The sequence below is a fragment of the Micropterus salmoides genome, unplaced genomic scaffold, assembly GCF_014851395.1.
Source record: "Micropterus salmoides isolate LMB-PRFRI ecotype aquatic unplaced genomic scaffold, ASM1485139v1 Ms_hic_scaffold_16, whole genome shotgun sequence".
Classification (NCBI taxonomy): Eukaryota; Metazoa; Chordata; class Actinopteri; order Centrarchiformes; family Centrarchidae; genus Micropterus; species Micropterus salmoides.
Window position 1 is genome coordinate 14707933 of NW_024040707.1, and position 25782 is coordinate 14733714.

General features: G+C 40.7%; 1 protein-coding gene across 1 annotated transcript; it reads right to left on the reverse strand.

The window, feature by feature from the left end:
• Window positions 1–284: 284 nt before the first annotated feature.
• Window positions 285–25547, reverse strand: dnah12 (dynein, axonemal, heavy chain 12). The gene is made up of 73 exons (XM_038722825.1): window positions 25349–25547; window positions 25144–25231; window positions 25012–25038; window positions 24737–24926; window positions 24565–24634; window positions 24304–24462; window positions 24020–24215; window positions 23451–23639; window positions 23192–23345; window positions 23014–23105; window positions 22726–22904; window positions 22496–22631; window positions 22258–22383; window positions 22037–22171; window positions 21293–21486; window positions 20971–21214; window positions 20696–20881; window positions 20403–20603; window positions 20074–20268; window positions 19850–19971; window positions 19626–19761; window positions 19396–19542; window positions 19113–19232; window positions 18697–18853; window positions 18430–18602; window positions 18159–18311; window positions 17828–18067; window positions 17398–17643; window positions 17180–17299; window positions 16957–17066; window positions 16670–16853; window positions 16403–16543; window positions 16227–16310; window positions 15852–16040; window positions 15610–15729; window positions 15231–15419; window positions 15002–15153; window positions 14661–14799; window positions 14395–14561; window positions 13917–14172; window positions 13471–13767; window positions 13010–13188; window positions 12578–12770; window positions 12289–12450; window positions 11984–12178; window positions 11543–11676; window positions 11286–11448; window positions 10829–10909; window positions 10561–10737; window positions 10325–10456; window positions 10127–10216; window positions 9894–10034; window positions 9551–9792; window positions 9315–9462; window positions 6447–6592; window positions 6139–6353; window positions 5856–6048; window positions 5569–5761; window positions 5286–5458; window positions 4762–4902; window positions 4492–4650; window positions 4068–4363; window positions 3714–3967; window positions 3445–3585; window positions 3205–3342; window positions 2892–3125; window positions 2599–2787; window positions 1681–1784; window positions 1379–1583; window positions 1139–1276; window positions 940–1031; window positions 761–828; window positions 285–563 (listed from the first exon to the last, which is right to left on the reverse strand). The coding sequence occupies exons 1-73, from the start codon at window positions 25537–25539 to the stop codon at window positions 370–372; spliced, it is 11904 nt and encodes a 3967-aa protein (XP_038578753.1). The 5' UTR covers window positions 25540–25547; the 3' UTR covers window positions 285–369.
• Window positions 25548–25782: the final 235 nt, after the last annotated feature.

Genomic DNA, 25782 nt, shown 5'->3' on the forward strand with positions numbered 1-25782 from the left:
TAGAGACTGCTTAAAAGTTGCTGTACACTGTGCAGATTATGTACTTTGGACCTACGTGGGGAATGAACTAGTAAGTTGTGTGCAGAGATGAAATAAGAGGCTGTTTGCAATATATTTCTATGGTTTGTTGAAAGTAATAAAACCAATGAAGTGCACTTTTTTGTTTTGGAATCAACTCAGGACTTGGTTTGGGCTGAAATATGTATGTTGTCATATTGAAATCACCTCTACATAGCTATGCACAAATATGGTCTAACCATAGTTTAGAAACACATACTCCCTAGTTGGTCACAGATGTTATGTTTAATTTTGCATTGTGAAGGACCAGAGAATCAAAGTACAGTTTCTTTAACAGTTCGTTGTCTGATTTCAGTCATCAAGCTGGCAGAGCATGGCCACACCGCGCTTGATCCAGTGTTCAGGGCGCCTGCTAGTGGCCAACATCATGGAAATGACAAAATTGGTGGAGTGGCCTGTGGTAGAGAGGGTGCCCTTCCTCTCACTGGTCTTGTAGAGAGGACACTCAAACAGCTTCTGTGGCTGATCGAAGTTCTTCTTTTGAGCTACATGGAAGAGAAGGAAGAAAAGAAATTATAAAAATAGGAAGCAGAGTGATGATTAGAGAAAAAAACAGCAATAAGGTAGCAAGAATATAATGTTTATATAATAAATTTATATAATATAATGTTTGAAATAGACATAAACACAAATGGCTTGTATGTCAACCACATGGTAGTGTACAAAGTAAAGTAAAACTTACTGGGTTTTATCCAAATGATAGGCACCACATCAAATAGGACTTTGGGGTGCTGCTCAGCCAGAGCTCCGCTAGTGATATGGAGACAAACAATAGTTAAGGTTTATCAAGTCTCTTTGCACTTCACCATTATTATGATAGATAATTATTTTTCTAAAGATAATTCTAGTTTGAAAATCTACCTTCCTCTGTCCCATCGAGCTCCATCCAGAAACAATCCGTTAACGTAAACACCATCCTCAGGCGATGTCTCTGACTCATAAATAGGAAGAACCTGTAAGATCAAATCACGAAAACAAAACCACAGATCAGTATACTCTTAGGGGTTGTGAGAAGATATTTGAGGTGCCGATAGAGAGATTACGAAGACTGTCTTTTGACCTCAAAATCAAAGCCTAGCAGGTCAATGGGGATATGGTATTTCCTGGCGTAGTTCTGCATAGCTCCAGTTAGGAAGGCCTGGGTGAAGAAGAAGCCTGACAGCCAGAACACGTTGGGTTTACTTGTATCGTACCAGTCCTGCAAAGTAAAAGAGAAACTATAAGTGGAGTAGCAAACTCAACAAAGCAGCCAGTTAATCAGAGTTAGCTCATCCGAATGATCTTTATTAAGCAGTCTCACCTGCAAAAACTTGAGCCTTGAGAGAAAGTCTGTAATGTAGCTTCCCAGAGGCTTCAGGCTAGGGTAAGAGCGCTTGGCCCATTTCTCTGGGACCTTGCCCACTGTCAAACTGCCTGCAACCGCCTCCAGCTCTGCATCCATCACCACCAAACCCTTAATGGCCTTCAACAAGTTCTGCAAACTCACACGGATCGTACTGCACAGCCTAAGAGAGAGCAACAATAGCAGTTAAGTCATATAAAATAACAGTTAAGTCATAGGCTCTATGTCTTAAAGTTACTTATTGAGCTGTTTGTTCATACGTGTTGTAGCGCTCCATCTCTTGGACAAGCACAGTGTTCATACTCTCCTTGTAGAGCACCGGGAACTTCGAGAGGGCTAATTCTGTGTCAAAATTAGTTGGCAGCTGGGGGAAATAAGCAAATCCGCTGGTTAAAAATATACAAAGCATTGCATGCAGATTATAATCAAGGTAAAAGAAACACCAACAGAGATGTACACTTTACTGGAAAGCTATACTGGCACTCATGCCATGTTTATTTCCTTCCAAAAAATTAAACCCAATCTTTAAAATGTGTTTGGTAAATTCTAATACTATACGATTAATAGGATGGAAAAATCACATGTAAAAGTTTCTTGTCTCACCTCTATAATCTCTATCACTCTCTTTAGATATCTCACATTAGATAAACAAAAACATATTCTGTAATAACAAGACTCTGAGGATGTACTTAGGCACAACAGTGCTTTGAACTAAAAGCTAACGTCAGCATGCTAACAGGCTCACAATGATAATGCTATGTAATAAACATGCTGATATAGCACGTATAGCATAATGTTTACCATGTTTTCCATCATAGTTTAGCGTGTTATCATGCTAACATGTACTAATTAGCAATGAATGCAAAGTACAGCTGAGGCTAATGGGAATGTCATTTGATATGCAATAAAACAAATTTGACCTGATGATGGTGCCAGTTGAAAAGTAAGAAGTACAGAGATACATTTTTAAAAAGTCTGGTGGTGCTAGAGGGAAATTCTGGGGATCGCCAAAATCATTCATCTTCTGGCGAACCATGAATGCCTGTACAAAATTTCATGGCAATTCATATGATATTGTTAGGATATTTCATTCTGGACCAAAGTGGTGGATCCCAAGACCCATGCTGCTAGCCTGGTTAAATATTGCTAAATGAAGAAAAGGTTTGATCACTTTTTACCTTAGTAAGGATGTCATTCGCTATGTCGTACAGCGTGTTGTCACTCCTGGAGCTAGCCCCTCTCTTAGCTCCTCTACCCTGGGTGAGCAGCAGGGAATCAAACAGCAGCTTTGTCTGCTGGAGATCTTTAGAAATGTCTACATTTTCATGCATCCCAAACACCTCTGGATGCTGGCTGAAGGGAAGGTCCTAGAACACACCAAAAGTATTGATACTCAGTTGGATGTCATTATATAGAAAGAAAACAAATACATATTTATCCTGTTCATGTGTGTTACGTTAAGTGGCGTTACCTTGATAAATTCAATGTAGTCCTCGTAAATAGATTTAGGTGGGGCATAGTATTCGCCACTAGGTGAGAAAGGGTAGCGAGGTTTCTCAATGATGTCCTGGTTGTAGAAGTCAGCCAAGATGGTCATCAGGAGCCGTCTATCCCAGTCGTCCGTCACACGGCCACCGTAGTTACACTCCCCGGTCAGGTAAGTTATGGCCTCGAAGGGCACCTCATCATATTCATTCACAAACAGCTAAAGAGAAAAACAAATTAAATGCATCTTAAGATTCTTGTGATGTAGAAAAATGGCCACTGAAACTGTGACTAAATACCTGTAGCTGTCTGATGCTTATACGTAGGTCAGACTCATTGAAGCCATAGGGAATATTCCAGCCCAGTGGACCAAACTTCTTCCTCTCCTGAACAAGAGCATGGAAGAAGCACAGTCCATACAAGAGCTTCTCCCAAACCTAGTGGAGAAATCAAAGAGTAAGAGTATGTCATTCATACGAAAGACCAATAAATGTGGATACCCGTCACTTACAAAAAAAATAACCTTCCCCCCAACTCACCAGCTCCTTATTGGGGCAGTTAGTGAAGAAGTTTGAGTCAGAAATAGGATCTGACAAGTAGGACTGTAGCAGGTTGAGTCGGAGTCCTGTAGGAGGCTCGTTTGTCATTTTTACTCCATTCTGCAGGATGGTCACTGGAAACTGATAAATAAAAGAGAAATTATGTTTTTTAATAATTTTTAATAATAAAGACAATAATCAGAGTAAAGCTCTATGTTGCTGCTTCAAGTTGACAACTTATACACATATGAAAATGCGCTGAGCTTTACCTTGGATGAAGGGTAGCTTGTGAGCCAAAGGCGGAAGCCTGGGTGGCATGTTGCTGGACTGAAGTCCTCACAGATTTTCTCAAGCATGGACATCCAGGAAACAGCCAGGTGACAGTTCTGCAAACACACCCACGTCCCATGCTGCATGGCTGTGTATATCATTTTGGCAGCGATGGGTCCCTGGCCCTGCCCCAGAGAGATGGACTGGAACTTGGCGCCACCCATGTTCTGGTCACTGGCAAACTTCAGTAAGCCTGTGGAGGGAGACTGTTAGTTGAAATGATTTTCAGGGCTAGCATTATGTGGAACCTTGACAGTCAACCATTGATAATGTAGTAGTACTGTACTACTTACTAGCCATGGGATCAGCTCCTGGAGACAGCACAAACACGAGCGGGATGGTGGAGTTGGAGTCCAGGTAGCTCTTACTAAGGTCAAAGGCTGGGGGCTGGACAAAATTCTTCCCCAGTTTGCCAGACACGTATTTAGTGACAGCTGGCACTATCTTATCAGGCCTGAGACAGCGAACAATGATCATCGTCTGCAGCTCATTGAGTTTTTCACACCATGGAGTGGGCAGGGGAACGTTCCACGGCTCTTTGCTGTCATAAATAGGCTTGAAGTCTCCTGGGCTTTTGATGAAAGCTTCTCTGTGGAACAAACAACACTTAGATTCACTACATTAGCCAAAAGGAATGTATAATGACAAACAGGACAGTGGAGTAATAGATACAAGTGATAAAAAAGCATCTTTGGTTGAGTGAGTGATGCGTTTTACTTTATTCCTTGAAAGCCAGGCAGTTCACTGGCTCTACAGAACTCATCCCAGCTCTTGTCCTGTAACCAGCTGGGGTCGGGGTTAGCAATGGTGTTCCGCAGGCCCACTCCTCCGGTCAGAAAGAACATAAAGTCGGAGTATTTAATCTCCTCTTTGGCTCTGGATGGAAACATAGCACAGATAGCACAATTTAACATTCACATAGTATATCTTCACATGGAAATCAAATTTTAAGAATCTAATTCATTCCTCTGTAGCTTTAAGACTCACAGGAGCAGATTGCAGCAGAGGAGAAAGGAAAAGAGGAGTTTGTCCCTCTCGAACAAAGAGCGGCAGACGTTACAGTACAGGTTATAGGTGAAGTGATCAATGAGGTATCGAAGCCTCCTGTCTAGGATCTTGGACTTGTTACTGAAAAAATAAAAGACAAAACACAGGAACCTCCAGATGAACACAGACCAAGTTCCACAAGGCTATGCTAAAGGTTCATGCCAGATGATCACAGTGTGGAGGTTGCTCTTTCAGTAAGAATTTCAAAATGTAGCTGAATCTTTGCTGACAAAGTCGCTTGCCACTAGTTGGTGCCACTTTGGTCAAATATGCTTAGAGTACAATGAAACATATTTGTAATGTCCCCAGTTGATTCTAATGATGTTATAGCACAAAAAGTTTCCTAGATTAACTAAATTTCCTGTGTGTACAGGGCACATCTGCTGCTCCACAAGTTAAGAAAAGTTACATTTGAGCCTTCCCACAGGAGTAGAGACAAGAACTCCTTCATGTGCATCACTCACCTGTCTTGAATAGAGTTAATGTAGAGGTTGACAAACCAGCTGAGAGAGTACTGGTACATAGGGTCTATGTTGGTCAGATCAGCAATGCTGAAGAACAGGATGGAGGAGTGCTTGGCAATAGCTCGGTAACCCTCTCTAGACTCTGCTATCTTGATCTCTGTTTTCTCTGCAATCTGGGAAATTTGTGAACAGTGGGAAGTTAGATTACATAGTTACATTAGATAGTATCAGACTTATCATATTCACTATCCAGGTCTCGTTTTTATTTGTGCATTGTCCACACCTGCTGTTTCTTGGTAATCTCATTGGACATGATCTTTGCAGAGTCTAGAATCTGAATGGCACTCTCATCCTCCAGGATATTTCCCTCAGAGGACTGCAGTGTCTCCAGGATCTTGTCCTCGATTTCCTTAAGCTGCCTCTTATTGTCAGCTGACTGCAGGATTAGCGCATTCCTCTCCTCTTCAAGTTCTGGCCTGTATAGCAGATAAAGCAGAAACACTGTTTCCAGGAAGTGATAAAAAAAAGGATTTCTGAGGTATCTCAATGTGACAATTTTCTGAGCGCTACCTCTCCTTTGCAACCACAATGCCCAGAAGCTGGTCCTCCAAGCCCTCTGGGGTGATCATGAAATTGAGCAGGGAGACCTTAGTGGCCAGTTCTGGTAGATAGTGCGGGTTCCTCAGCTTAGTGGTGATGTAGAAACGGAAATCGCAGGAGTACTCAATCACACTCTCCCCCAGCCTGATGCAATCCACACTGCCTGGGTGAAACAAAAAATGACTTTTTGAGTTTCTATTTTAAATTCAAATCTCAATTGCCTTGTAGGGCTGCCATCTCACATTCGCAACACCTTGTTTGAAGATTTGCTTGAGCAGTAGTGGTTCCAGTGAGGGGTCCAGCTCCTCTCCTACATTTTCCAGCAGCAAAGGCGTTCCAAATTGAATACAGTTTTCCAAAGTTCTCATGTAGTCCCCGTCTGTTAGCTTGATTACACTCAGGTTGCTGTCTTTCTCTGAATTCTTCACCCACTTATTGGCCTGACCTTGGGGGTCAATCATCAAGGGCCTACAAGAACACAGACATGGATGAGGATGAGATGAATCTTGAATGATTCAGTGGAAAGAAGCGGAAGATTTTATTTCAGCAACACAGACTCACCATCTGCGTGAATTACTGACAATGACACCATTGTCAATAGAGAAAGAATCGCTGGGAAGGCCTGCGATGTTCCAAGCCCTGATCTTAATGGGATCTCCAAGGGTTTTACTGAGAGAAAAGTCATCTGATGATGGAATGCTCTTAGACTAGAGATATTAAGGTAGGAGAAAATAAGGATAAGAAGCAATTAAATATGTCTGAATTCAAAGACAGTGACTAAAAATGTACTTTTCACCAACAAGCCAGAAAGAGTTGAGAAAACATATAACCTCATTACTGGATTAACTGACCATAACCTAATTTTATTCTCAAGAAAGCTTACAAATAATAGATTTAGGACAAATAAATATCATTCTCAGCATCCTAGAATTCCTAAAAGTGAATTTGCGAATTTCCAAATGGCTATAAATAAAACAAATTGGAATGAATTTATAGCTGGGAGGAATGTAGAGGAAGACAACGAGTTATAAACACAATTCAGAGTATAGCACAAAAGTTCACAAAGACATCCCAAGGTAAGAAAAAGAGTAAAAAGAACTGTCTACCATGGTTGAGTACAGACTTACTGAAACTGATAGAGATCGTGTACTAAAACATTTTCTGGTTTAAATTGCAAATTGATAGACAAAATTTACAATGTTATGTAACAGGGTTACTCGAGAATTAAGAAAGGCTAAAGCAAACTTTTTTATTAGTATAGAGTCTAGAGGTAATACTAAACAAATCTGGGAGCATATTAAGAAATTAATTGGTGTAAATAACAGTGGATCATCAAAGCAACTACAGTTAAAGCTACATGGTAAAATATCTGAGGATCCCTTTGAAATGGCTGAAGCCTTTAAAAGATACTTTAAAGACTCTGTAGATGAGATTACTCAAAGTTTTACTGAAACAGATGATAACATTTTAGTGAACTGTCAGTTCCAAACTTCCAAACCCCAATTCTGTATAAGTAACATCTCCGAGCAAGAGGTAGTAAGGATAACTAAAACACTTAAGACTTCCAAAGCTAAGGACTGCTACGGCATGGACTCTATAATGCTCAAGTTGTTAAAGGACTGCTTAGCTCCATCCATTACAAATACCTCTCAATATCTCAAGTGATTTTTCCAAACACATGGAAAACTGCTATTGTGTCACCAATTCTTAAAGCAGGAGATCCCCAGATTATCAGTAGCTACAGACCTATCAGTATTTTTCCTGTTGTATCCAAGGTGATGGAGAAGTGGGTTTCAGAGCTAATAGTCTTTTATTTAAACAACAGTGACTTTAGCCTGCATCCTATGCAATTTGGTTTTAGAGCTCACCATTCAAGAGAGACTGCTACCCTTTTCTTTCTGGAAGACATTAAATCCATGATGGATACGGGTGGTACTGTGGGGGCAATCTTCCTGGACCTTAAAAAGGCCACTGTGAATCACGGAATACTTATTAACAAATTAATTTATTTTAATTTTTCCAATGATACCATTAAGTGGATTGATTCATATCTAAAGGGAAGAACAAATTATGTAAAGGTTCCAAATCATAAATCCACTGCTTATACAAATAATACTGGTGTTCCACAAGGATCTATACTTGGGCCACTGTTGTTCAGTCTTTATGTTAATGATTTGCCCTTGGTTTGTCCCGATATAGAAATCCAGTTATATGCTGATGATGCTGTTATTTATGTACACAGCAGCAAGCTGCTTCAAAACTGACCAGTGCAATGAAATATAACATGGTTTGACAGATCATGTCTTACGTTAAATGTTTGTAAAACGGTTAGCATGTTCTTTTCAAAGCGACCATGTAGCACTCCAGACCCAGACATAATAATATCAGGTCAAAATTTGCAAGTTGTGACTGAATACAAGTATCTGGGTGTCTGGATTGATTCGAATATCTCTTTTAGAACTCATGTAAAAAGTATGTTCAAACATAGAGATAGATTTAATTGAAGTAATTTTAGATTTGTTAGGGAATCACTCAGCTTTGAAACTGCTATATATATATGAATGCCATCATTATCCCGCATTTTACATATTGTTTGACAAGCTGGGCACAGGCTAATAAATCCACAATGAAGTCACTCGAAAGTCTTTATAAACATACTATCAAAGTTTTAGTTCAGAAACCTAATAGTTTTCACACCTGTCAAATCTTAAATACCCATAGACATCTGAGTTGGGAAAACTTGATCACTTATAGTAACCTTTGTTTAGTTTATAAGATATTGCATAGCACTTCCCCACCTCCACTGAAGAGATTTGTTGTGCAGAGTAGGCACTCATGTCACCAGAGGTATCACAAGAGGGGATTGTATCATTCCCACTCGAAAAAGTGCTTTTAGTCAGTCAGCGTTCTCTGTAACAGCATCTAAACAATGGAATCTATTGCCAATGGTGATAAGACGAGCAAATACTTCGTTCTTTTATTGGTCGGCTTAAGAACTGGCTAATTGATAATCAGATATGTGCACATTAGACTACTGACTGCCTACTGAGATTCGTTGCTTGTTTGCAGATTGTCTTTTGTGAGTCTTTTTAATCTCTCATTATGTTTTGCTTATGTTGTGTGCTGATATGTTGTTTGTTACTTATTGTTGTGTGTTGTATCTGTCTTATTACTATTTTGTATATATTGTTATTACTTGTGGACTGCAATAAGTCATTTTATGTCATTTTAAATCTTCATTTTATGTAGCCTTCATAATAACTGGCCAGGGACAACAGATGAAAATTAGCCTGTTGAGCTAACTCTGGCTCATTTACAGTTACTTTACTGTTAATTAATGAGCACTGTCCCTGTCAAATAAACAAATAAATGAAATGAAATGAAAAAAAATAAAAAAGTAAAGTAAGTAAAGAATCGGAGGACTGTTACTTTGCAGAGTTTGGTCCATGACTTGGTGCAATCCTGTCTGAAGCCAGCAGTGAAGGCCCCCAAGTATGCGATGACACCAGCGGAGATGAGAACATCTCCAGTCAAGTTGTCATACGTGCTCTGCAGGTCATCTGCTGCTTTAGACCATCTAAAGACAGAAATTCATTCAGCCAGTGGCATATTGTGACGATCTTTGCATTAAATAATAACAGAATATTTATAGGCTTAATCCTAACCTGGTCTTCTCTCCGCCCAGACCACCTATGAGTTTCTCAGCCCTCTCCAACTTCCTGGCACACAAATCCACCTGGAACTCCAGCTGGGCCTTCTCCTCTGTCTTCTCCGTGAAGGTTTTCTGGAGGGCAGCCAAACGGTCCTCGACCTCCTTTAGCTCAGCTCTCTTCCGGTCCAGCAGGGCCATGGTAGCAGCCAGGGACTCCTGTGCCTCTGCGAGATTGGCCTTCTTAGGAGCCACAACCTAAAACCAAAGAGAGTGGTGGAGATCAAAGAATAAGTGGACGTATATATTATCAGGACAAGTCAAGAAAAAAAATATATGAAAAGCCAGAAACACTGTACCTTTGCCACCCTGTCATACACCTCCATTGCTTGGATCCACTTGCACAAGCCCTCTGCTGCAGAGGAGGCCTTTGCTACTATACTGGGGTCAAAGTCAGGATTAGTCATGTACTCACTACGGATTTTTTGCATCACAGGGACCTGCAGTGAAGAAACAGAGGAGTTAGTCACAGCAAAATACAAGTGTTAAACGTTAAATAATAAATTAAGAACATAGTTTTCCTGACACTCACAGGAATATTGTCCTTGTCATATTCTTTAAGATCTCGTAAAAAGTTCATATCACCCAGTAGCTTCTTGCTAGGACCCCAGTAGTCCAAAACCTAAACAATACAAGAAAACATGTTACTTTGTGATATAACTGGAAGTTTAAATGTTAAACTGTTTTTAAGGGCTGAAAATAAGTAGCAGAAAATTGGGATTATTCAAACCTTTTTTCCAGTCCCAGCTGGGTCTGCTATCTTATCTGGCTTTATGTCCTTCATCACACACACAGCTGACATCACCAGCTTCACCCCTGAAGGAGGATTTTTCATCGACTTCACAATTGTGACATCAGAGGGCTGAAACGAAACAGGCAGCTCAATTTACTCAACTGTCTGAACTGCCATGGTCTGAGTGGCTGAACTTACAGTGCAGTGGAGCAGTGCAGTTGAAGGGTGCTAACCTTCAAAGTGTTCAAGGCTGAGAGAGCAGCCTCGAGGGCAGGGATGGCCTCAGCCAAGTCACTTTCACACTCATTCTTCAGAGCCTGAGCCTCATTGGCTTTTATAGTTGCAGCCTCCTCGTCAACACGCACAACTTTACTTTTGGCTTCAACCTCTACAGACTCCACTTCAATCACCTGAAAGTCACCAAATTGCTCAATTACATTCAGTATATTTACATATACTGGTCGATGTTGAAGGTGAATATGTGATGTGAGATTTATTCACCTTCATCATTTTGTTGTTGTCTATCTTTGCCTGTTCCAGTTTGGGCTGCAGGTCTACAAGTTCCTTCTTCATCTCACCAACCTGCAGAGAAACAGCGTTAACCTCTTAATGGAAATTTTCGCAAATTCGCATCACACTGCTTCCACTCAGACTGCAGCCCAGATAGCGTATGAATCCCCCCAATGCCTGTTTGGGCATATTCAATAAGTACCTAGGAAAATTTTGCAAGCACTGGTTTCTTATTGATGTCTGTTGTTGCTAATTTGCATCATACCTACATCATACCTGAATTTATTTATTTTCTATGTTCTACAGACAAATTAACAATCTCCTCTTAATTTAGAATCAGCTTGAAAGCAAATATAATTGTAAATTAATTCGACATCAAGGGGTTAAAATGAGTTATACAAAGGTCTGCTGAAATTTAAAATTCCGGTACAAATTGCGCAGCATATACCTGAGATTCAGCGAAGGCTAGCTGATCCAGACCATTAGTATACCTCTGTTTTGCTTTCATGACAGTGTCTCTTTTCTGAGTAAGTAGCAGACGGAAAGCTGCAATCAGCTCCAGGTAAGATGTTGGTGTCACATAATTATGACGACCTAGCTCAAAGAGGAATCTGCAATGACAACAATGACAAAACAGTGTAATTAAGGGCTTATAAATGTACTTAACCTTTGAATATACAAGTTCTAAATGACCGCACGTTATACCTCTCTGAGAGCTGTTTTGCAGAGGTATGGAAAGTTTTGCAGATGGGTACGACCTCTTGCCTCTCATTTTCACTCATCTCCAGTGACTCCAGGAAGGAGTTGGCTACTCGCTCAAGAGCCTCATCTGGCCATGGCTGTCAGGGCAGAGATATGAAAGGATAGTGAGGATAGGAACAAAGACAAGTGCATGAAAAAACAGACTGACACTGTTAAGAATAATGATATCATGTCTCTTGTTTTTTTTATCCCTTTTCTTTCTTTTGATGTTATCTCTTGCCCATGGGTGACTAACCGTCTAGTTGACTGACACACAGACACATCCATAGACAGATTTAGTGTTTTCTGTGTCTATCACATGCAGTATATTTGAATTATATAATTGTATTTATATTAAAATACAAATTACAAGCGATCCCGCCACTCCTAACGCCTATACAGTACCTCGAACCAGTCAATTGTACAGCAGTTGATAAGAGATGGAAATTGGCGCAGACGATTTCGAAAGGCATCTCCAATAGGACTGAAGGCCACAACAATGTGCAGGTTCTCTCTACAGCGTGCCACAAAGAAGGCAAACAGAGTCAAAGGACTCAACTCCAAATTCTTATTACCAGCCTGGGCAATGGGACGTACTGTCTGGAGAAAGAGAGATGAAGTAAGAGTAACATTAAACATAAATGAATATGGCCTTTATACAAGGTATACATTGCTGTACAAGGGTATACATACAGTTTGTGACAGCTCACCTCCATGATCTCTTGCTTCTCATCTATGGCAAACAAATTGGGCACCTCCCCCGTGTTCAGGACACTGTCCACGTCCTCCAGAAAAGCCTCGTCTTTGATCTGAGCATCAGTTAGCAAGAACACCGTCTTCTGACCTTTCACCCCAGCATTTTTCAGCAGCATCTAAAGTCAAAAAAAGACAAGGTGTTCCACAACCATTTGAAAATGCAAATGAATCACAAGCAGAGTTCAAACATACATGTAATGCATCAGAATTAAAGGACACAGAAGCATAAACCATAACGCTGACCTTGAGGTCGTCTCTCCATTCAGTTATGCCATAACTCTTGGAGATCTCAGGCTGGAACATGGTCATGTGTGCCATGGATGTGGCCAGGCGGGTGATGGACTGTCGTCCGCTGCCTCCCACTCCCACTAACAGGGCATTGCCTCCTGGCTGCTTCAACACACGGCTGATACGGGACAGGTGCTCCAGGACATAGCTACATAACGCAGACAGTTAAACAAGTTTCCATTCAAAGACAGAGTTATGAAAACATAATTTCATTAACTTACTGCACAAAAGATCATGTCATTTAGGTGTGTTCATTCTGAAAATCTTTTTTTTACGATGACATTTTCGAATTTAATACCAAATAGCTTAAGAATGACAAACAGCTTAAGACCAATATTTTTGCAGAGCATGTAGTTGAATTTAATCATTGACATCAAAGCTGTTTACCGGAAGATGACGAGGTTCATACGATTCTTGTGCATCTGGTTGTATTCGTCAAGACATGACTCGACCACTTGAGCAAAGCTTTCCATTGAGGGCACCTCAGCGTACAGGCGCTCATCACCCTCCAGGTCAGGGTTCATGTAGTCACCAAATAGCAGATTCCGCACATCTTCCTCAACCAGCTGAGAAAGGAAGCAAAATTATTGCACAAATATAATAAACATATAGATTGTCCTATTCCTTTCTTATGTACACATTTTGTATTAGAAGAGCTCACATACAGTTATGTCAAGTAGAAAATATTATTATTAATTAATATTAATTAAATCTTATTTAGATCCTGGGCAGCATGGAGTGACAACAGGTCAAAGCAGTTTCTCTTCTTTCTTGCATAATAGACTCTGAAACAATAATAATAGTAAAGCACGTGACACAACAACAATTATAACTGACTCTCAACTTACTTTACTGCCTTGTTTCAGGTGATCAAACACCTGGTCAAAGGACTCTTTAAAGTGATCTTTGAGGACGCTGTTCATCAGCTGGTAGAGCCACGCTCGATCTTTGTCATCCACCAGGCGGTCATAGTAGACGCGGAAGACCTCATGGACAAACAAGCGTATCATAGTGCGTTTGTTGTCCAAGGACTCCTTCTTCAGCAGCAGGCAGCCTTGGATAACACGTGAGAAGTCCCGCAGGTTGAAGGTGTAATGAGACTTGGCTGGAGTTGGAAGCAGGTTCTCCATTGCTTTCTTATAAACCTTTAGGAATTAAAAGCATACAAGCAAAGCGTTAAAGCAATTGAGAAGACAAGATATGATTGATAAGATCCTTTTACACATGAAAAACACATTTATCTATCTCATTTGAACAGCTCATGTGACATCAGTGTGTTTTGAGGGGGACTCACTTCCATTGTAGCTGTCACTATTTGGTTGCCGACAGTGAAATAATCAGGTGGGAATTGATTGTTTTTGAGATAGAAGGCAACCACGTTGGAGAAGATGCGAACCATGGTGTCATCACTGAAGGCATTAATGCTAAAAATGTTGAAGTGTCGCAGGAAGCGGGATGTCACAGCATTCCTCCCACCACCAGGGGGGCCCATAGCTGAGATGAGCTGGAGGTCGACAAGAGCGATCCTGGAGGTATCCTTCAGGTCATACCTGCCAGGGCATAATGGATAAGGTTTGTCTGTTAACTGAACAATGCTTAAGCGCTCCTGTCAACACTGTTTATTGTTTTTTTTTGTAATATACAGAACACCACAACAATATAAAAAGAAAACAATGAAGTGCCTAAGCTTCTCCAATGCAAGTGTTTGTCCTCTTCTTTCATATTCTCTTGTTTGGACATGAAATTGGCATCTAATAGTGGATGGGTCATACCAGTTTCCATGGTCTATATACTGTCGAAGAAGCTCCACAGGAGGCTGTGCTCCAAACTGTTCCAGTGCAGGCATGTTCATGTCATCTACAAAGATGACACACTTCTTTCCCATGGGTGGCCCAAACACTCCCTTCCTTCTCTTGTCTAACCTAGACATGATGATGTTCTGGAGGATAAATACAGAATAAAGTATTTAAAATTAATCTAATAAAAAAAATTAATTCTGCAAGGACATTCTTTCATCCATGGTTTCGTAAACGCTGACCTGAGTTTGGTTGGCGCTAGTGCGAGCTGAAAAATTAATAAAGAAGGGTAGATAGCGGTCTTTGTCCAGATTGTTCATCAACTTGTCCTTCACATACACTGACTTCCCAGTGCCAGTAGGACCAACAAACAGGACAGGCCTAAGCAGAGAAACAGAGGAACGGTTTTGTACAAAAAAAAATCTTTATTGTCAGATGAAATGTAAATAAATCCAGGGTAAAATAAAATGAGATATACCCTATAGAAACAAGTGTATATTGCACAGGTAGTCATAAATAAGACAGTAATAAACTTTTAACATTTGTGTGTATCAGTGCCACTGTGACCCCCTAGAATACTAACACTCCGTAGCTGATGCAGAGGTCCATGAGGTAGGTGTAGCGAACTGTGTCTATGGTGGGAACAATGATCTCTTGCACTTTGGTGTTTTTGTCCCCCAGGTTGACATTCTTGATGGCATCGTTCCAGTGAACCCAGCGGCCTTTTCCTTTAAACTGTTTAAGAGATTACAGTATGATTTACTGATTTAAACAAAAGTGAAACACCTCTGACTGATGCACTTTCACAATACCTCATAGAAGTAGTCATACACCAGGCCTCTCTCATCCATTGGACACTCCCATTTCCCCACAGAAGCAGGGATAGGATGTTTGTCTGTCTTTCCTGACAAAGTCTCCCTGAAGAAATCACTAAACTTTTCTCTGCTGTCTGGGTCACAGGTGCCACCCACAGACCACACAAGCGAGAAGGCAAAAGCTGCCTGCAATCATAAAGGAAGAGAAGGTGAGGGGTCAGGCAAATATAGAATTGAACTGAAATGGAAAGTGCAAATACAAACACACTGAACCTTGGAGGTACAAATGTTTTGCAAGTTGCAGCACCTATGCAAGAGTTTTTAATAAATAAGGGTATAATATAATTCTAAATGATAAATGATTCAGTCTTTATACCAAGATCCAGGAGCGAAGATTTTTATCCCCAGGATCTGTCTTTACAGGTTCAGTGAGCAGCGTCTCAAACAGTCGACACAAGGACACCACGGTGTTACTGTCGCTAGTGGAAACAACTTCCTGTAAGTAAAATCATATTCCAGTATGACAAAACGTCTGTATTGTAAATATAAATAAACGTAAACTTTTAATGTTCTCCAGATAACTGTGTCTGGACTGTTCTGAGCCCTGGGGTCACTTACTCTGCAATGTTTACGCAGCATCCTGTGGGAAGGCGGCAGGAGCCAGTGGAAAAGCTCCAGCAGCAGGGAGCGGTTGTCCGGCATCCGCAGAGCATCAGGAAGAGTGTTTATCCAGGAGATCACTAAGGGCTCCCAGCCCAACTGAGACGGTTCCATGTAGATCATACCACATCGACTGACTGTGGCAGGCTGCATTGGAGGAAAAAAACAAACCAAAAAAAACCTACTGAATGTTGTTCAACATCTTGGTGCACGCTGGTGAATTATTCCCTTAGTGCTAAATGGTGACCATTTAGCAAACAAATTAGCAGTTGTTAATTTTTAAGATAGGATAATCAAATAAACTGTTTCATCAATTCCCAACATCCAACTCACTGAGGCCTGTGATAGATCCATTGCTTCAAAAATCAGACTCATCTGATTGGACATCTGGATGATCTCCCCACTCATCAGGCACAACTGTGGAGGAAGAGTAAAGTAAAAAATATCTTACTCAAGTATATGAAAAACAATTATATAAATATGAAACATTTTTGCTACGTATTGTGTACCTTTTTGTTGTCATCCAGCACAGTGTTCATGCTCTCAATCCACAGTGTATCGATGGGACCATCAAACACCACCCATTTACGGTCTGGAGTGTCAGCCGATGCAAACTCACGAAATGTGTTGGCCACAATCCCATCTGTCCACTAATATTGAAGAAAAACAAAATGTAAAATAACTAAGAGGAAGAAAGAAAGGAGAGGCCAGCTGTATTCACCGGTCTACATCAATATTGTAAATACTGCATAAGAGGATCCAAAGCACAGGTCTACCTCATGAGAAACTAGGTCAAACTGTCCAAAGAGCTGTCCCATGGTGATGGACTTTGGGTTCAATGTCCTGAAGATGATCTTCTCCTCCTCACCGTACCCTCTCTCATTCATGAGAGTTAGTGTGTCAGCTAGAACGTGTAGCACTTTGGTCTTCCCAGCAAAAGGCTCTCCCACCAGCATGAACCTAACACAAAAAAGGAATATCTTTACACAATATCATGTTTCAAATATTTCCTACAATACATGTCCTGATGATATGGCAACAGTGAAATTGAAATACAACATACCCATGCCTGACTATCATCATCTCGTATGTCTGGATTATCTTCTGTAAGAAGACCTGTGTTGGCTGTACATTGTGATTTTTACAGCACTCTTCAGCAGCCTCCAGAAACAGCTGTCAAGGATATGAAAAAGCACTGATTATAATATACAGAACAATAGTAATAAATAGTGTAGTATTGTTAGATATAGGATAAAAGAATAAGTAATGGCATCAACATATCTGACCTGATAGTCAGCCTCGGGAAGGGAGATGCCTGGGAACAAATCACTGGTGATTCCATTGAACAGCGGAATATCATGGGAGAGAAACTTGGGCTCATTAACATCCTTTATGCTCCTCAGGAGCTGGACGTTACAACATGTGGAAAGAAGTGAAAGGGTCAAAAACTGCAAACCCACTGAGATTCTATGGTTAGGAAATGCATTAATTTCAGCACAAATACCAGTATGTCCTCATTCTCATCAGGATACTTGAGCTTGAGGTTTCCTGCAGCCACAAGTACAGCTTTGACAGCCCTCATGCCGTAATCATAATGGAATTGGGAGGAGAGCTGCTCTGAACAGAGCCTGTATGTCATCACAATCTTTACTGACAGTGGTTTGGCATTGAAGAAACCATATGAATACAGCGAGATCTCTGCTATCAGTGCGTAGTTTGGGACCATCATGGCCACTGTTCGGAACAACACCTGCACAGAGAAATGAAAGATAATTTTGTGTGTTACTGCCAATGCACCGCAATGCATAATTTGATGTTGGGCTCAAATGACATTAATATCATAAAGTAGAGTAGAAATAGTAATAGCCAATATATTCATATCAGATAGTGCCAACCCACAATGCCTGATAAAATATTTATTCAATGATTAAGACCTTGAGGTTGTCTGGGAGTTCTGAGCGTCCTGCATAGCCAGGGTTCATTGTGATGGACACAAAGCAGTTGGGATTGAGTTTGAGCATGGTCCCTTCGAAATCAAAGTACTCCAATTTTAGCTCGATGGCCCTCTGGATGCAGAGAACCTGCTGGGCCACTACAGACAACACCTCCAACTCAATACGGTTGAACTCATCAAAGCATGCCCATGCACCAGATGAAGCCAGACCTTTGAAAAACTAGGAGAGATTGCACCAAAATACATGTTAAAAAGGGATGCTTTTATATACGGCATCCAGAACATAATCCAAAATTTCCTGGAGGCGTTACTTTGCCCATAGCGAGGTAATCCAGTCCATCAGAACAGTTGAAGACCACACACTGCACAGCTAGAGCTTTGGCTAGGTCCTTGGTGGTTTCGGTCTTTCCTGTTCCAGCTGGACCTTCAGGCGCACCACCCAGATTCAGGTAGAAAGCCCCAATCTAAAACAAAGAGAGAGCTTTGGAAATGAATATTAAAATATCTGTTCACTCAGCAATAGCAATATTCTAATAAAAACGCATTCATGTTCAATTAGGCTATTTTATTCAGATATTTTACCAGGGTTCTGTAGCATCTGTCAGTCAATGGAGTGATGACCAGTCGTGGTGAATTCCCCAGGTACTCATAGGCGTACTTAACATCACAATTGATTATACATACACGAACATTGTCATTGCTCCAGTAGTAACGAAGCTGGGCTAGCCATTGGAAGTCTGTTTCCTTTGATACACCTGTTAAAAACGGACACATTATTTTATTTTTAAAGCATATTTTCATAGGCATAGCTCTGCTACGGTCTACTCTTCATTCAGGGCCATGAGGTACCTTTCTCAATAAGTTCCATGACCACATCCCTGGCATGGACATCAATTGTGACCAGTGCTCCCAAAGTGGTCCGTGTTTGTTTGGCCAGTTTGCCTCTCACCAGCTCCACAATGTCCTTCAGTTGATTCTGGAGTTGCTGATAGTAGTTCTTTAGACCCTACAGAAAACAAAAGCCCAAATTACTATTTCAGCCCAAGGTGGTACTGTTATGGTGTGTAGCTCATCAAATGAAATATCCAGGTCAGTTGGTCAGGAGTGCGACACATCACTGGTTTGTACCTCTACACTATGTATTAATGTGTACAGAACTATTATTAGAATGTAAGTTTTTCTTTCATTGGTGGATGACATTTTGATTCTAACTGGGCTTGACTTATTTCAGAAGCGCCCCAAAAAGAAAAAGCCTAAAAACCTACATCAGCCCCTGCTCTGATAGCTTCATGAACCTCCAAGGTCCAGAAAATCTGGGAAGTGCAGAGCACCACCTGCCCAGGCCACTCCTTGACCCACTGGCTCCGTGCAGTGTCAGCGTAGGCCTGTCAATACAACCCAAATCGTTGATTCACATTTATGTTCACATTTAAGAGGAACCTCAGATTGTCCAGATGCAGATTATGATCCATACACAACATGATGGTATAATAGTTAACAAAGCACAGTACTGTGTATTATTTAAGGTATGGGGAATAGTGATCTTACCACCCTGGACCGGGCTATTACATCTCTAACACTGCGAAGCATCACATCCTCCACCTGCACCAGCCACTTCTCAACAGCTCCTTTGGCTTCAGATGTGGAGATGTGCTGGATGAGCTGAACACGCTCCCCCTCGCTACTGTACATGGCCTGGGCAAGAACAAAATGCAATTTAATAAAAGTTTACCAACCATAGTTTCATTTAGCAATAACAATGTGTGTGACTGCCTTGCCTGAATATCCAGACTGGGTAGGAAGTCCAGTTTGGAAATACCCTCAAAGCACTTCTTCAGATGGGGCTGCACTCGCAGTGGGTCCTTGGTCTCGGATAGAATCTCCAGCATTTCATCATTGGACAAGAAGAAGAACCTGGAAGCGGCATTGGTAGCGAGTATCAAAAGCATTGATATTAACAAAAAATTGGACAAAAGAAACATGGAAAATTCTTGCTGTTTACCGTGGAAAAAAGAGACGCTTTTTCTCCAGATAGGCGTTCAATCCTTTCATGATGCTCTCCAGAAGGCTGTTAGAGTCTTGTAGTTTTTCTAGCAAACCAGGCAGCGAGGTTGCTTGCAGAATCTACGATTAAAAATCATCAGTTAACACAAACAATTCATCTTTCAGATGTTCTTTCTTTTTCAGAATAATGTGTTCACTGTAAACTTTTTTTTCAATGATTACCTTAGGGTCCTTCACGCAGTGTCTCATGACCTCTTTCCAGTTTTTGTTAACAGTTTGGAAGAGTCGCCCCTCTTCTGGAATCTGCTGCATGATATCTTGAGAAGAGAAGATGGGCTCCAGATAAAGCCACTGGGCCTGCACCTTTAGCCATTCATCAATGGTTTCCTGGATGCGAAGCAGACGCTCCTCCCATAGCTGAGGTCACAGAACAAACTGTTAAATCTCTGCAGGACTGGGTATATAGGCAAAGTTACTCCCACCTGGTAAAACTTGTGCGTTTATTCATTATCATTAAGTGAATAAACGCTCCAAAACATCCAAAAGTTAACCTTAATCTCATTTTCGAAGGGTTTGATGAATGGTGAGCCCCTCATAGTCTGAGTCTTCACAATCTGGTCGTCTAGCATTGTCTGAATCTCATCCAAAGCAGTCAGGATGGACACTCCAGTCTCCCTGTAAGGTTGATGGTGGAAAGAAATGCCATCCCAAATATGCACCATAGTTTGCATAGCCTTCTCAAGAGAAAACTCCTGTAGAGACAAACACAACATTATAGTATTGATACAATGTTCACTACATCGATTAAGTAATAAGGTTTTAATCAAATTTAAAGAGTTCTCACTTTACTAGCAGCAGCGCTGATAGACTCAAACTCTTCCAGGTAGGGAGCAAGGTTTAGTTTGAGAACTTTGCGTAGTGTTGTACCAGAGTCAGGAGTGAGGTCATACCCCACTATCTCTGACATCTGGTTCCAGTGGCGATCTCTGATGCCTGGATTACACAAGATGGACACTACAGGGATATGATTCTGCAAGACACAAACACATACCACATGATGGTTTAACATCAACAAATTTCATCAACAAGCCCCCTTGAAATGACAGTTAGACACAATACCTTGAACTCTTTGATCTGCTCCATTACAGTGGAACACAAAAGTACTGTTGGGCTTTCCTGCTTCCTTGGATCGCCCTCACTAGGCCGTTGCATAGTCTTCTCAGCAATCTTCTCCATTTCTTGCTCAGCCTTATTCTGTTTCTGTTGGAATAACTTCAGCATCTTGAAGATCTCCCTAAAGAACTCATCTACTTTCACTTCCATGCTCTCGCCATCTAGGTCCTGGAAGGAACCGTCCATCCATCTATTCACAAAGAAGATAAAAGGTTATATTGGGAAGTGTTGCAATTAAAACACAACATGCACCAAACTGAAATCAGACCTCTTCTCCGTGCGCTGCCACTTTATTACAAGTCCAAACAGCTTCTGATATGGTTCAATACTGTCTTTGATGACCTCAACTTCTGGGTAAAATGTTTGGTCACAGTTGTAAAAGACTTCTTCTTTGTTAATGAAGTCGATCGTCTCCTCAGCATCCTGGAGAAGTTTCTGAACTGTTCGGACATCCGTTACATACTGCCCAAAAAATTATTGACAAGATAATTATTTTCCATTTGATGTAATTGTTGTATTGCAAGACAATCACAGTAAAATTAGGCTTTATGATGCTTCTGTAAAATTCTGATCACTACTTGCTTTATACAGACACTGACAAGGCATTTTATTTAAGGTTCGGGTTTGTTTAAAGGGATCAGTTTGACATATTGCAAAAAGTGCTGATTCGCTTTCTTGCGAAGAGTTAAAAGAGAAGATTGACAACACTCACAAATATGCCTACTCAATATAAAGCCGGTGCCAGCTGGCGGTTAGCTTAGCATAGCATAAAGACTGGAATAGGGGGAAATAGCTAGCCTGGCTCTGACCAAAGGTAAGAAAACCTGTTTTCCCTTGTTCCAGTCATAATGCTAAGCTAAGCTACCTGGCTGCTAGATGCTGCTTCATATTGACAAATATGAAAGTGGTATCATTCTTCCTATCTTACTGTTTGCAAAAAAGTGAATACTTGCATTTCCTAAAATGTCAACTATTTCTTCAAGGTTATCTGAAAGTGCTAATGACACTGTACCTGCTGCATCATGTCCAGCTCGGAGCAATGTGGGAACTCTTCTATCCTGCGTCCCAACTTCTCCAGCTGTACCATTAATCTTTCTCGTTTAGAAAACAGCTCCTGCTCCCCTTTCTCTTTGGCCATCTGCATCACCTGGAAAATAACATAGCTGTCCAGAATCAGATCATCCTTTAAAAACAACCAGGACATACTGTTGTTGGCAGACAGAAAAACATTACCTCATCACTGAGCTCAAAGACATTGAGGATATTCGGTGGCCAGAGAAAGATAGTCGAATTAAGCTCCAGATCTTCTGGCTCAATGATGTGAACATCCAGGAGGTAGATTATTCTACAGTAGGATTCCTGTCAGAATGTAAGAACACAATGTGGTAGTAAATTATGTCGAACTGATTAATGACATCAATATCCTTTAGCGTCAGATACAACAGGTAGAAGCAATCATATGGTTATTCACCTTTATTTTTTCATGAAGGTCTGCAATACCCTTTGTCTTAATGAAATTTATGTAATCAGTCATCTGAATCATTTCCTCTGTACTCTCTGGTACTTTCAGGGCCTTCTCTCTGATGGTTTCAAATTCTGAGCAGATCCTTTGAACAGACACAAAAAGGATTGTGAGATAAATCTGAGCATTTTAAACAAAGGGGGAAGTTTTGTTAAAGCACGTTACAAGAAGTGACTCACTGTAGATTTTGCTCACGGTGGCTGGTGATCAGTTTCTTCAGGAGTATTTCAGCATACTTTTGGGCTTTGTTGGCCAGCCCCTGTTTCAGCTCTTCACAGTCCAGATGGACCATTGTGAAGTGGGCTTTTGCTGGGAGGCTAACAATCTCCTTTGACAGAACACGAAACTCCTCCACTTGCTTTAAAAAGTAGTGAGATTACTCTTTGACAGACATACGAGAAACTGATAACGAGGCAAGAGTAGGTCTATATCAAATGCAGCATGAATTAAACTTTATGATTTGTTACCATAGTGTACTCGTCAAAAGAATGCTCTTCCTCCATGAACTTCTCCACTCTAGCCTGTGCAGCTCCACTGACTAGCCAGTCATAGTTGTCAACTGCAAAATAAACAGATAAGTCAGCAATAAATGGAATCAAGATCAATGGGGCAATGATAGGAAATTACTGGATTATGGACCATCACCATAGTTCTGGAAATGCTTGTCAGCTTCCTCTAGATTCTTGCATACAGAGGTTTTCAGAGTGACCTGAGCCCATGCAAGGATGTGATCAGCCACTTTGGCATCCACAAATGAAGATGGGGCTTGCGCCAGCCATGACTGGACTGTCTGTACTTTCTGTGGATTCACGTCGAAGATATCAAAACCAGCTCAGAATACATTTTTACATGAAAAAAGTGCAATAAAGTTGTCATTATCCATTAAATGGCTATTAAACCTCACCTGCAGTGTATTTGTGATGACATTAAGAATCTGAAAAACAGCAGCTTCCAGATCTTGTAAGGTGGGATAAATTTCCATCTTTTCATCATCAAATGTCAAGGCCATACGAAAGATGGGCAAGAGGTGGTGGTTGCTTGGATCAAACAGACTGACAAACTCCTCTACACTGGTCTGAAGCAGGGATTTCAGCTGGGAATTTACAAAAGAAAAATTTCCATGAGTCTAAATTTATAAGCAAGGAGCATACATAAAAAGAAATCACAGTATCCATAAGTTTAATAAAACATATGCCATAATAAATGTACTAAAGTACTAAACAAATAATCAGTGATGGCTAATTGCTGACATGGTGTTTGCATGAAAAATTAACACAGAAGATCAGACTTCAATACAGCAGCCTATAAATGGACTTAAAGTACATGCATAATGTGAATAGATTATACATTACAATCTTTCCTGACCAATTTTACTATAATGCAACAATGAGTGAAATAACCTTAATTTAAATCAATCTAAATAACTAATTGTTCATTCTGACTCAAATCAAAATAAAGTCAGCATTATCTCACCTGATTGGAGATGAGGGTGGATGCACACTCGTAGAAGGAATCTAGTTTCTCCTCTTTAACTCCCTTCAGCGTTTCATTACTTGTTAATAAGTGGATTACTTTAGGAAACCAGGTATTCATGATGCGGTCTTCTGTCCTCTTACACTCCACAGCTATTTTGTTCTGTAGGCCCTTGCAATCCACAGGTCCTGAAGCCCTGAACCAGCAGAAAAAATTAAATCAAAAGGAAACATACCTTCACGCGAAATATCGTAGTTATGTGCTTATTTGTAGTCTTTCCTTACCTGCATCCTGAAAGATCAACGAGGACCAGCGGAGAAAATGTCATGTAGCCAATATCCAAGACAGTTTGCATTACAGGATGAAGAATGTGCAAATTTGCTTTTATCGTCTTGCGGTTTCTGATAAATCTATCATGCCAAGGTTGGGAGAAATCAAGAGTTCTGCAAAAGATTTGGAAATGTATTTTACAAAAGTGAATTAAAAATAGAACAACTACTATTTAGTTATTGTGAATAAATCATTTGTGTACATTAGGAACTCACTTCGGTTGGGTAGCTGCCTGTTCTTCGGAGATATTGCCTTCTTTCTGTGGATTCTTTAGCACTGCATCCACTAAATGGAGTGAATATGGAATTAATAGAGACATGGTTCACCTGTACATCTAAATGTACTCTGCAGGCATAGACATATACATACACAAATAAATGGCATTACCTGTGTGCTTGACAATCACAATGTGGAAGTCGTCGCTGACTTCCTTGCAGAGCTCCTGTAGTAGTGTATTTGTCTCAGGGCTCTCTTTGAGTTTAGGCGGGACTCGGGCAACAATTGCATCCAACCACTGAGGCTGGATTGGAACGAACGGGCGGCTCTCCACACACCGCTTCAGGAACATGTAGTTCATCTGCAAAACAAAATAAGAGGCGTACATATAAAAAAAGGTTTAGACTATTTGCAGGTCAAATTTAACAGTAAAAAGAAAAACTTACCTTACGCTTCCGCCCCTCACTAAGCATCTGTAAACCAAGAATTCAAATAAACACATTGCGTTACAATGTGCAATATTTGTATATAAATGTACATTTAAAATGTGTACATAGGTAGGTAGATAATTTTCATACAGAAGGTGGAAGCTGTGGCTCTGGTGACTGGTTAGGCACTGTCCCCCTCTCTTTGCTCTGTCTGTAAGCCTCCATTGCTCTAGACACCCTGTAATAATAACAATCTGTCACACTGCAGACACTGGGATCATTCTCCTATAGTTGTGGCTATCAATCACACTGAGTTACTGACAAAAGAGCTGACATAGGTGAGCTTAAAACATACAATAACATGTGGAGTTGCTCTTGTTGCACTTTCCTCCTCCTGTGCCTCAGCAGTTTCTTGCGAACAGTTATCTTCTCCGCGGTCTGTCCAGTCTCACCCCGCTCCTGCGGTCCTTCAATCGGGGGCAGGACTGGAAACTTTGACATACCCTTCATCGCTGTGGCTTTGAAAACTCCAGGAGAGGTAGCCATCTGTGGGAACAAGCCACTGAAAAGAACCATTAGCAATAATAACTAGAGGCTAAAATACAGCTTCTGTAGTTAAATTAACGCTGGGTTAACTTAGTTATGCTAACAGTTAACGTTAGTTATCTTGACACATTTGACCCCAAAAAAGCTAACGTTATGTCGTAGTATTAATCTAAATAGTTGGTTGCAGTGAATAACAACAGGCTAACGTAAGCTATTGGTTTACCTTTTCGTTCATTCGATATT